At 42.9% G+C, this 12,635-nt stretch overlaps 1 protein-coding gene across 1 annotated transcript in view; it reads right to left on the bottom strand.

Annotated features, from left to right (window-relative positions):
- Positions 1 to 12,635, bottom strand: part of LOC141098245 (sorbin and SH3 domain-containing protein 1-like) — a 529,519-nt gene that overhangs the window by 70,830 nt on the left and 446,054 nt on the right. The window contains exon 20 of the mRNA XM_073585871.1: positions 10,774 to 10,888. Within this exon, the coding sequence (XP_073441972.1) occupies positions 10,774 to 10,888 (115 nt within the window). The remainder of the gene's footprint in view (positions 1 to 10,773; positions 10,889 to 12,635) is intronic.

Raw genomic sequence — 12,635 nt, 5'->3', positions numbered from 1 at the left:
CGCAGTGATAGTGTTAGGAGAAGGTAAACTAGGCATTTGCCTAAGGCCTCCACTCCCCGAGCCAGTGGCATGCCACTAATAGCGGCACACCATGTGGCTAGTATGGGGCCTGTGAGTCAGGGAGGCCCGGCACCAGCATACGGGACAAAACAATTGAAATCAATGATTGAGGAGAAAGTGTCAGGTTATGCTCTCTCTCGCATCATTCCCTCCTCTGTTTCTGACGCAGTGGGCGCGATAATGTCTCTTCTTTGCGTGCTACGCTGTGCCGAGCAGTGGAGATGCTGAGAAAACTCACCTCATAGACCTGAACCATGAGGGAATGGGGAGAGGTGAGTATTGTATTTATTTATTTATTTTTAAATCTGTGAGTACGTGGTGACCATAATATGGGAAGAATATAGGGTGTGCATTATACTATATGAGGCTGTGCTATACTCCATGGGGGCTGAGCTATACTATGTGTACTATATGGGTGCTGCATTTCCTGTACGGAGGACAATGGGGAATGCATTATACTGTATAGAGGCCCTATGGAGAATGCATTATACTATATGAAGGACTATGGAGTGCATTATACTCTCGGGAGTGCATTGTACTATATGGAGGACTAAAGGGGGGCATTATACAATATGGAGGACTATGGGATACATTATACTATATTGAGGACAATTGGGGTGTATTATACCATATGGATGGCTATGGTGAGTGCATTATACTATATGGAGGACTACGGGGTGCATTATACTATATGTAAGACTATTGGGTGCAGTATACAATATGGAGGACAATGGGACGCATTATACTAAATTGAGGACTGCGAGAAGCATATTATACTATATGGAGGGCTATGGGGAGTATTATACTATGTAGAGGTCTATGGGGAGTTTACTATGCTATATGGATGACTAAGGAGCACATTATACTATGTGGAGGACTATGGGGCACATTATACTATATGGAGAACTATGGGGTGGGTATTATACTATATGGATGACTATGGGGTGGGCATTACACTATATGGATGACTATGGGGTGGGCATTACACTATATGGATGACTATGGGGTGGGCATTATACTATATGGAGGACCATTGGGTGCATTAAACTAAACAAGCAAAATACTGCATATTCATCAAGTGATTGGATTTTTTTGTGCCGGAACATAAATCATTGCTCTCAGCAGCATGATAACATGATACTGTATGGGGACAGATTGATCTACTATTGATCATTCTGTGCCCATCATTATTCTTCAGCCGGTGTAAGGAGGCAAGGAAACAAGCGTCAAACAACACTAATATTGTTGATCATGCTTGTTTAATGGCCTGAACTCAGAACATGTAAATACAACCAAATAGTTTCTCTGTGATGGTGCAATATGATAGCATTTGGGGCCCCACTTTAAACTTTTGCCCAGTGTCCCAATTTGTTAAAACTAGCCCCGATTCATGGTGCCCATGAACCTTTCAAAGCTCATTTGACTGACAGCTAGTCCTATCAACCTCCTTATACACATGCATGCTCAGTTCAGCATGCTCTTATGAGTTCTCAATGGGGAGAAATGAATTCGTAACTATCAGACACTTCTGGCGATGTAACTCCCTTACAGGGAATTTGTCAGCACATTTTTGCTACGTTATATGAAGACAGTAGGAGATAGGGGCTGAAACATGGATTTCAGAGATGTGTCACTTATTAGTCTGTGTGCTGTTGTTTATTTACAATTAAAGGTTTTAATCATCAGGAGACTACAGCTCACATGACTGTTAGACAGACTATGCCCACGCTTCTGATTAGCAGCTTACTGTCCATAGACAATGTACACAGAGAGCCTGGTGTGGGCGGGGTTAGCTTTCTCAGCTCTGCTTCATGCTACATCTAAAAACTCTCAGTGTGTCTCAACAGCTGCACCCAGTTAACTAAGTGATACATCTTTAAAATGAGGGTCTCCATTCCTTTAGTATGCTGCTCTCACATAAGTTAGCAAGAACCTGGTGACAGATTCACTTAAAGAACAAAAGGATCAGCATAGAAATTCAACATGCCTGATCCTTCTTTAACTACAGACAGCACACCCTGGAATCCCCCATCTTCAAACACACATCAGGATAGTGAGCCAGTCTGGCCCTAATCAGTGGTTTCATCCAACTTTGCTCTAATGTGTATGGACACCTTAAAAATAACTCCATCATAAAGCAATTCACTGTATGACAATTACTATTTAACGTAAACCTCGGATGTTAGTGGGGGAATAGGCAAGTTCAATTCCGACTATTTATGTTAAAGTACAGCCTGAAGGAATATGTGGAAGCCATCCTCAGAGACCAGACTGGGTCCAATATTAAATCTCAGAATAGTGACGTATGTGAAGCTGGCGGGCCAGGTGGTAATCCTATTCAGCAGTGCCAATAAGTAGGTTTCTTATTTTATTTTAATTTTGAACAATATTCTACATGGTAAATAAGAAATTAAATTCCAATCCTGATGCTTATAATATACTAGATGGTGGCCCGATTCTAACGCATCGGGTACTCTAGAATATGTATGTAGGTTATTTATGAAGATTTAAGACAGAACTTCTTCAGTAAAGATGAGTGAACTACGTCGCGCTGTGAGTGAGAGTTAAATTCCACGCCAATATCGCAGGGCACAACCAATCAGAAAAGCGTGGTTCAAATCCCGCAGCAATTTGCGGGCGGACTGCACCTGTTGCTGATTGGTCGCGGCCGGCTAGCGCCGGTCATCTCGCAGTGGCGTTGCTGCTGACCTCCATGCGGCAGGAGATGACCCGCGGCAACCGTCGGGAGATCAGCGGCTAGCGCCGCAGATCTTTCGACGGTAGGGGTGGCGTGCGTTGTTCGAATTCTGCGCCAATTCGCGGCCGGACTGCGCCTGTCGCTGATTGGTTGCACCCGGCCGGCCAGCTGCGACCAATCAGCGACATGGGAATTCTGATACAAACAGACAGACAGAATTAGACTATTATATAGTAGATGGTCAGTCAAGTCCTCCCATTACAGAACCAAGCATAACAAGCCAAGAACCAGACACTTGAGGGCTGGTGCTAATACAACGTTACCAATCAAAAAAAAATTGGATAAGTAGAAAGAAGGAAAAAAAAGCGATAGCAGGAGCCAAGATTAGAAATGACACAGGAGAATAGAACTGAATAGTTAGTGTACTGTTGTTAAACTGACGGACTTAGCCCTAACGGAGCAGATATACCGATGAGAGAGTCAATATGCAAAAACACTGGTCCAGCGGTCATGTCGATATTTCATAGCTGCCGGACGTCAGAGCTGCAGATCGGCTCCTACCTGACTAAATCCTCTGTGCCTTTTCTGATTTTTAACCCCGTTTTGATTATGTTGTTACGGTATGAAGCACATATGACGTCGAGCTGGGCATGCCGGCAGGCAGGAGGTGACTTGCAGTGCTCTTACCCAACAGGCCACAGAATACCGACATGACCACTAGGCTAGGGTCCGGCAAATCGATTCACTCATTTCTAGAATAGAGCTAAAAGGCAGTAATTGTGGAAAACTGATGCCAGGTAAGTAGTTAGAATTGTACAATTAGCCTTGCTTAGTAGCTTTTGCATAATACAATGTTATTACTATAATTACGGTACTTCCTCTGCCAGGGAAGTGTTTCAACAATGACCTTATGATCTGCAGGAAATTTCAAGCTCCATAAGCTTGGCCATGTGTTCTGTATATTTAGTTTGGCTGACTGTGGAGTTAATTGTACCTATGTACTGTGTTATTGGGACACTCCCATAGCTATATATACACACAATTCCCTAATATATCCAAACGTGGGGCATTCTAATATTAGCAAATTCCACTAAATTTGTTCAACTCCAAATCAAAAAAGGATTATAACCATGTAGCATAAGTGAAGTTGCATACACCTCGTATGAACTGTACAAGAGCCGAATGTACAGAAGAATTCAAGTTACAGCCACAAATAGAAAGCTCCAGAGAAAGACGGCAATCCGTTCTATTTGTGGATCTCACACTTCGCTTTGCTTCCATCTGTACACCATCAGATATCACAAACAGGATATGCATAGTTGGCAACATTGTAAAATTATTGTTTATTTCAAAATGTATCATTTTGCATTCTTGCATCTTCCCCGATTGTAACATTCTTCAGGATGTTTAAAGGGAACCTGTCTCCAGGTTTGGCCGATCTAAGATACGACCACCGCCTTTCAGGGCTTAGCTACAGCATTCTACAATGATGTAGATAAGCCCCCGATCCAACCTGAAAGATAAGAAAAATATGTTTTATAACACTCACCAGGGGGGCGGTTCAATGGGTGTCGCCAGTCCGGGTCTGGTACAGCCCTGCAGGTGAGTATAATAAAACTTATTTTTTTATCTTTCAGGTTGGATCGGGGGTTTATCTACACCATTATAGAATGCTGTAGATAAGCCCCGAAAGGCAGTGGCCAAATCTTATATTGGCCCAAACCTGGTGACAGGTTCGCTTTAACCACCACAGTTGTTACTATAAATATTAGTTTTATGTTCTGTTGAGCTGCTTGTCTGTTGGAGTTTGTAACGTTCAGTATAGACAAGGCTGTAATACAGAGTAATACCGAGTACAGTGATAACTTTGGTGAAGAAATCAGCTTTGTTGTTCTTTAATCACCATTGGAAGTTTTCTGCTAATTAGATTTCAGTGCACAGGGGTCGGACTGTACACGGGGTCTTCTCCTCCCTGTCTGACTCCTCGGCCCCTCCGACTGCCTCAAGTCTGTGAATAATAAGTCAATGCTTTTTCAGTTTTTCAGTGACATGCATCCTCTGTAACCCCCTCTTTATACAACAGAGGCAGGCTGGGGAATCACAGACAGGGAGAAGACCCCATGTGCAGTCCGGCCCCTGTGCACCAAAATCAAATTAGCAGAAAACTTCAAATGGTGATTAAAGAACAACAACAAAGTGTATTTCTTCACCAAAGGTATCAATGTAATCGGTATTACAGCCTCATTATAGCAATGTCTACATTATAATATCATCTGTTTATGCTAAAAGAAAGATATTCCCTCTTAGAATAATGTTGTTTTTAGCTGCAGAATTCGGCATGGAGCTCTCTCCTTTCTGCTACTAAGCTACAGGTGCATCTCAACAAATTAGAATATCATCAAAAAGTTAATTTCAGTTCTTCAATACAAAAAGTGAAACTCAGAGTCATTACAGAGTGATCTATTTCACGTGTTTATTTCTGTTAATGCTGATGTTGATGATTATGGCTTACAGCCAATGAAAACCCAAAAGTCATTATCTCAGTAAATTAGAATACTTTATAACGCCAGATTGAAAAAATGATTTTAAAATCTGAAATGTTGGCCTACTGAAATGTATGTTCAGTAAATGCACTCCATACTTGGTCGGGCTCCTTTTGCATCATTTACTGCATCAATGTGACATGGCATGGAGGTGATCAGCCTGTGGCACTGCTGAGGTGTTATGGAAGCCCAGGTTGCTTTGATAGCAGCCTTCAGCTCGTCTGCATTGTTGGGTCTGGTGTCTCTCATCTTCCTCTTGACAGTGCTCCATAGATTCTCTCTGGGGTTAAGGTCAGGCGGGTTTCCTGGCCAATCAAGCACAGTGATACTGTTCTTTTTAAACCAGGTATTGGTACTTTTGGCAGTGTGGACAGGTGCCAAGTCCTGCTGGAGAATGAAATTTCCATCTCCAAAAAGCTTGTCGGAAGAGGGAAGCATGAAGTGCTCTAAAATTTCCTGGTAGACGGCTGCGCAGAGATTGATCTTGATAAAACACAGTGGACCTACACCAGCAGATGACATGGCTCCCCAAACCATCACTGATTGTGGAAACTTCACACTAGACTTTTGAAATCAAGGTCCCAGAGTCTGGAGGAAGATTGGAAAGACAGACAATCCAAGCTGCTTGTGGTCTATAAAATATGTGAGTTTCACTTTTTGTATTGAAGAACTGAAATAAATTAACTTTTTGATTATATTCTAATTTTTTGAGATGCACCTGTATATCTGCTAAAGAGAGTTCACAGTATTCTACGTATAACCATACACATACCCCCAAGCTTCCTCTATTGGATGTAACCATTACTGTAGGTTTTATTTTTATTCCTATGCAGGAAATTTGGAACTTATATCAAAACAAAAAAAACTCACCTAATGGTTGGAAATATTTTATATGATAACTACATAAATGAAAGGTTATCCATTTACCAGATTACCATTATACAATTTCCACATATTTAGTTATTTATGAATTCCTATTTTCATTAAAATAATATTTACATCACTGGTTCCACCTAGAGTTACAGGTCTGTGCTTGCAGCGAACAGATCGAATTTCTTGCATATTGCCTTGTATTCTATAGAGAGATGAACCGATTTTCGGTAAAGGGATTGTACGGTTTCTAGAATAGCTCAAATTCAAATGCTCTCATACTTCAATTGTGTCCTCCCAAAATGTAAGAGCATCTCAGATAGTGAAAAAAAGAACAAGAAGAAAACATGTTATGTGCAAATTACACAGAAAACTGCAAGTGTAGTGTGATTATTGAGGCTACAGAATAGTTAAAGGGGTTGTCCACTACTTTTACATTGATGGCCTATCCTTACGTCTGATCGGCTGGGGACTGGCACCCCCACCGATCAGCTGTCCGGCAGTACTTATTTGCGGAGCTGTCCAACTACTTGTAGTGGCCGGGACTTAGTACTGCACAAAAGAATCTTATTCAGATCAATAGGAGGTGGATGTGCAGTACCCTGAGGCAGCCATTACAAGTAGATGGCCAGCTCTGAAAGTAAGTACTTCCAGCTGGCTCCCACCAACAATATCAGCTGATCGGCGGGGGTGCCGAACCCTGGTTGATGAGACACTGTGTCACAGTGTTACTGCAATAGAGCGGAGCCAGAAGACCGCAGCGTCTGTTGGCTCCTGCTCCGCCACTGAGAAGAAGCACTTCTACAGTATATTAAACGTGTTTGCTTCTTTCAGCAGAACAGGGGTTAATCGGCCATGTGGGAAATTCCTGCATTCGGCTGTGCTCGGTTAGCCATTCCTCTCCCCTATAAAAGATAGGCCTGTTTACCAGGTCCTTGTCTGAGATAGCACTTGCTACATAGATCTGGAGTGGGAGATGCTGGTGTTTGGAGAGCTGGAGGAGTTTATTTGTGACTGTTGCTTGGTTTGTACTCTTGAAAATTCCTCCTTGTTTCCAGTCTTACTTTCTTCCCCCTCCCTACACACCCTGAAGAATACCTCTGTTATATGCGAGTGTATATTTTGTGTGTGTGGAGTTTTTTTTTGTACCCTTGTCTTTGTCCTCCTGTCGGGTTGGTGTACTGCGGTACACAGTGGCGCCTCTCTTCCCCAGGTGGGGGAAGGGGACAGACGCAAGGCTGTTGTAGAAGATAAGACAAGGGCGGAGGCCCCGGCATTTTCGCCATCTGAAGTATCCTGGGAAACAGGGCGCGCTAGGGTGCCCCCTAGTGTTAGGGCCAGGAAAGGTACCAACTGGTCCCAGGTCACTCACCAGTCAAACCGTGACACCCTGGTTGATCAGACTTTGACGACCTACCCTAAGGATAGGCCATGAATGTAAAAGTAGTGCACAACTTCTTTAAAGGATTCAAAGCTTAACTGGGTACAGGATTGACATTTGGCCAGGAAAATGGAGCATACAGAAGCCTCCAAACACAGGTTACCAGAAGGGTTGAGAAGCTCTGTGGTGCAACCTAAACCACTTCTAAACTCATGGAATAGCATTCCAACCATTACAAATACTCTTTGAAAAACTCTTAGTGTTGCTCTTATTCATTGTCACCTGGACTCCTGGAGCGCTCTACTAATCAGTCTTCCTCTTACTAAACTCTCCTCTCTCCAATATATCATGAATGCAGCAGCTAGGATCACATACATGTCCAACCACTGCACTCATGCGACCATGTGCCAATCTTTGCTACAGGAATCCAAAAACTTATCAGTCTTACACACAAGGCTTTCCACAGTTCAGCACCACCCTACATCTCCTCCCTCATCTCTGTCTACCATCCTACATGGGCCCTCCATTCCTTCAATGACCCAAGAATAACATCCTCTATAATCAGAATCTACAGGATTTATTTTCTGCTGCACTAGTTTTCTGGGATGCACTACCTCACGCAATCTAGTTAATTACCAGTATCCATAGTTTGAAGAGTGCCCTAAAACATACTTCTTTAGACTGGCCTATAACTTCACTAATCTAACTATCCCATGTTCTCTCTTACATGCAGTCAGTAGCACTTTGTATCTGTACTGTACACATACTAGCTGGTCACTGGTTCATGCAAAGTTTTTTGCATACCCCCACTTATACTGATGGCTGGACCTTACACAACAAGCACTTTATTTTTACCTTCTATGTTACCCTTATTTCCTCATGGATTGTAAGATTGCGAGCAGTGCCCTCACTCCTCTTGGTATGGGTTGAACTAGGAGTTACTCTAATGTATTACCGGTATCTTCTTGGTAAAAGGCCTCTAGAATTGTTAAGTGCTGCGGAATATTTTGTCGCTATAAAAATGAAAAATCATTACATTTTTAACATTATAATATAATAATGCGAAGATAACAGTAAAATTAATGGGAAAGATGTATGAAAATTGGTGTAAAGAAAACGAGGAGTGGTGGGCACAAGGCAATCAATCAGATCACTGCTTTTACTTTCCAAGAATCGCTGAAAATTGAGAAGTGGAATCTGATTTGTTCATATAGAAAATGTCAAAATTTCCTGATTTCTGTCCATCTCTGGGTCTTCATCATCCCCAGATTAAATAGGTTATATTAATCATAAATGGCAACTCCTTCAGCTATTTTCCCTGCACTATGACGCATTGACAAACCAATAATAAACTTCTGTCCCTTTATTCTTTGGATAGTTAGGCATCCCAAAAGTTAAGCCCCTGTCACACATAGCGATCTCACTAGAGAGATTGCTGCTGAGTCACAAGTTTTGTGCCGCAACAGCGATCTCACCAGCGAGATCGCTGTGTGTGACACTTACCAGCGACCGGCCCCCCTGCCGGGTATCACTGATCGTCCTGGAAAGGCCAGGACATTTTTTTGATTGCTGGTCTCCCGCTGGCCTGCACGCATCGCTGCATGTGGCAGGCGGGAGACCAGCGATCAGCGAGCTGGTAACCAAGGTACACATCGGGTTTCTAAGTGCCGCGTGCCGCTTAGAAACCCGATGTGTACCTTGGTTACCAGCTCCCTGCACCAGCACGCTGGTAACTAAGGTATACAGTGGGTAACTAAGCGACGTGCGTCGCTTGTTACCCGCGTGTCGATGGTGCTGATTGCTGGTGAAGCTGCCTGTTTGACAGCTCACCAGCGATCATCTTAAAAAGGAGAAAATGGAGTAACGGATCCAAAATATATGCAAAAGTATAAATTTTATTAGTACTCACATCAAGTGCTGACAAGTATACAAGTTGACTAAAATAGGGGGGATAAGCCCCAATGATACAACAATCAGGACAGACAAGGACAGGGTAAATAAAATGATACCAGTGCTCGAAATCTATATGGCACAACGTTCAGTCAGCCCATGGGCATTGCACATAACAGACATATGTCTAATGGTAAAAGATAGTCAAATATGGCATACTCAATTAAATGTGTATTGTACATAGTTGTACATGTCTAGAGCGCCAAAAAAAAAAAAAAAAAAAAACATCCAGAGGGGTCAATGTGCAAGTCCAATGGACACTGAACATAAATGAATCAATGACATGTGAAAGGATTCTTAAATAGTTAATAACATATGTATCAGCATATCAAAACTGCGCAATTGTGCCAGAGAGAACCCGGGAGACGACCCGCCCAGCGGTCCAAATGACCAGCGATCATGTAGCGACACACCAGCGATCCTGACAAGGTAACATCGTTGTCGGGATCGCTGGTGCGTCGCTATGTGTGACGGGACCCTTAGATTCCCACCAATGATAGTGATCAAATTCTATGGACAAGCCGTAACATTATATAATGGGAATACTTGCTTGGATATTTATCAATGACAAGCAATTTTGTCCCAATACTAGAAATGACCCTAAAGAAATAAACTGCAAAGGAGATGCATACCAAAACCTTTATAGTTTTGTTCATACAAGTTGAAAATCAATAACCTACAGACCAAACTGTGCAATAAAGATGATTAGATTTGTTGGACTGAAACAAGTAAATTAGGCTAGACTAACACTGGGCATCATATGTGATATGTGGCAATCACTGGCAGATACAATGTATGAATAATTTATGTAGCTATTGGGAAACAAGAGTTAATATTTAGTGCACAGGACAAATGACGTACATTGCATTATACAGCTTCATCCCCATTTCCGCCCTCAGAGTTAATAATAAACTACTTACAGTTTCAATCACATAATCTCCATTATGTTAGAGCAAACGATATTACTAGACAGTTAGCGACGTAAGCGATACTTCTGAGACAGGCAGCGTCTACACAGAAATCACAGGGATGTTCGCTCGTTATGGAACCCTGACCTCCTCCTATTTCCCATCCTAGAGACCGGATGATGGATCTACTCGCTCTATGGTCCTGGTATGAAGGGCCATGCTCACATTGTAGCCATAGCATTGCCGTGTGAGGTTTGGGTTCACTGGTCTTGGCTTAAAGTTGCAGTTAGTATTGAAACAACGCCCACCATGACCCTGTGCACACACACAATAAGACTCAGACCAGCACGTGAATTACATTACCATCTTCTCGTTGACGAGGGCAGAAGATTTCCCAGGCTGGTACTCATGAATGCTTCTTGGCTCCGCTCTGTACTTTCTGGTGTCGACCTTCTTGTCCGGGGGATCCCAATCATTCCTGAGGACAAGGAAAGCAATTAACCGTGAAACCTCCCTGTTACCAGGGAAACATGTGTTTTGGATGGAAATACTCCAGGGCAGCTAATCCTCTGTCCAGGGATTTTCATCTTCAGGCAGGAAATCTGCTTGTGGTTGCCTGTTCTTATGTATCTTGTTTTTCTGCAACTGAGTCTCTGAACATAATGGGATAGATAGAGACTCTAACCGTCTGCTTCCGAGAGGAGAAGCTCAACAATTTCCAACCCACCACTAATACATGCTGCAGTCAGATACGCAGATGTTTCATATTCTGTTCCCTGGATACTTCTCCTTGGTGAAGGGCCAGGCCATGAGGACTGGGAGAGGCCCTCTTAACCCCTTCAGACAAGCCTGTACGTCTATGTCACACTGTGCAGACTGACTGCATCTTATATGGTCTCCGGGGCAGCCTAAACTTCAGAGAAGGAGGTCACAACTCACGATGTTGCTAGTGTGAAATTTCAAGATCATTCCTAGCAGCAAGAAACTGACTAATCCTACATGGAAAATTGTGCCTGAAGAACAGCGCCATGTGAGCAATGATGTGTCCCGAGTTACAATGGCCAGATGACACAACACAATACTGCTCCATCAGAGATACATCTGGATGATGACCACATCAATATGGACTGCTGGATGGGTTCTCTCTGTCAAAGGTGGCCTGTCACCACCTGAAAAATGGCCAGTTTTAGCTTTAGTTTTTAATCCCATTGCTCCAAGGAGTATTCTGCTTTTTTCACTTTTAAAATCCAGAGATATGGGCCTTTTTAATCAGAGCTCTTATTTATCATCTTTACCAAAGGGACGTGGCTCACAGGATAATAATGCAGAGCAGCCTTAAGACACCAGAGAATGCTGTGAGCACCGCCCCCTTGGTAAAGATCATAAAAATGAACATTAAATTAAAAACAACTAAACATGGAATTACTGAGTGTAGCTGTGAGAATCAAATAAGAGAAAAAAAGATCTGGCCCCTTCTGACCTGGCGACGTGTCCACTTATGGGGGAAGATGAAATCTCAAGTCCTCTGGCAGGAAACACAATAAGAACAACTCAATGGGAAATGTATGATAGCTAGAGAGTTAATAATATGATTTAATAGCCAAGTGTGTTTTCATATTGCGTTCAGGCACCCGTTCGTTGGTCCCGTCAGGGCTTATGTCCGATCTCCCGGCAAAAAAGGATTTGGACATATTCACCAACAGGGCCACACAGACTCTAATGGTGCTGGCAGACCGGATCTGCGCTCTTCTGTGCATCATTTTCGGACATATACACCTACTGGGGGCAGACACCCAGACGTGGTAGACTGCATCATTATAGCCTATGGCTCCGTCAGCACATAAGTCCGAATCCCGTTTTGTGGGGGGTACGGATGTAAGCCTCGACAGCAGCCACTGAACAGGTGACGGAACGCAGTGTGAGAGCACCAAAAGGGTGGATGGTGTGAAAGGAACAGATAGCAAGAAACTTAGTAACTTCTCTTTTCAATCAAGGGACCAAAACACACACCAACTTACTGCACACTATCAGTGTCTAATATTGTGGTATTTAGACTGAGCCCTTGCGGGCAGGGTCCTCTCTCCCACTGTACCAGTGGGTGACTTGTTTTGTGCAAGATTATTGTACTTTTTTTTGCATTATGTATACCCCTTTTCACATGGAAAGTGCCATGGTGCTAGAGCAATAAATATTATTAAAAACACTTGGGTATGTGCACACAATAA

This window comes from Dendrobates tinctorius, unplaced genomic scaffold, assembly GCF_039654945.1.
Source record: "Dendrobates tinctorius isolate UK_male_01 unplaced genomic scaffold, ASM3965494v1 ptg000089l, whole genome shotgun sequence".
Taxonomy (NCBI): domain Eukaryota; kingdom Metazoa; phylum Chordata; class Amphibia; order Anura; family Dendrobatidae; genus Dendrobates; species Dendrobates tinctorius.
The sequence above is the reverse complement of the archived record's forward strand: the minus strand, read 5'-3'. Positions and strand labels throughout refer to the sequence as shown.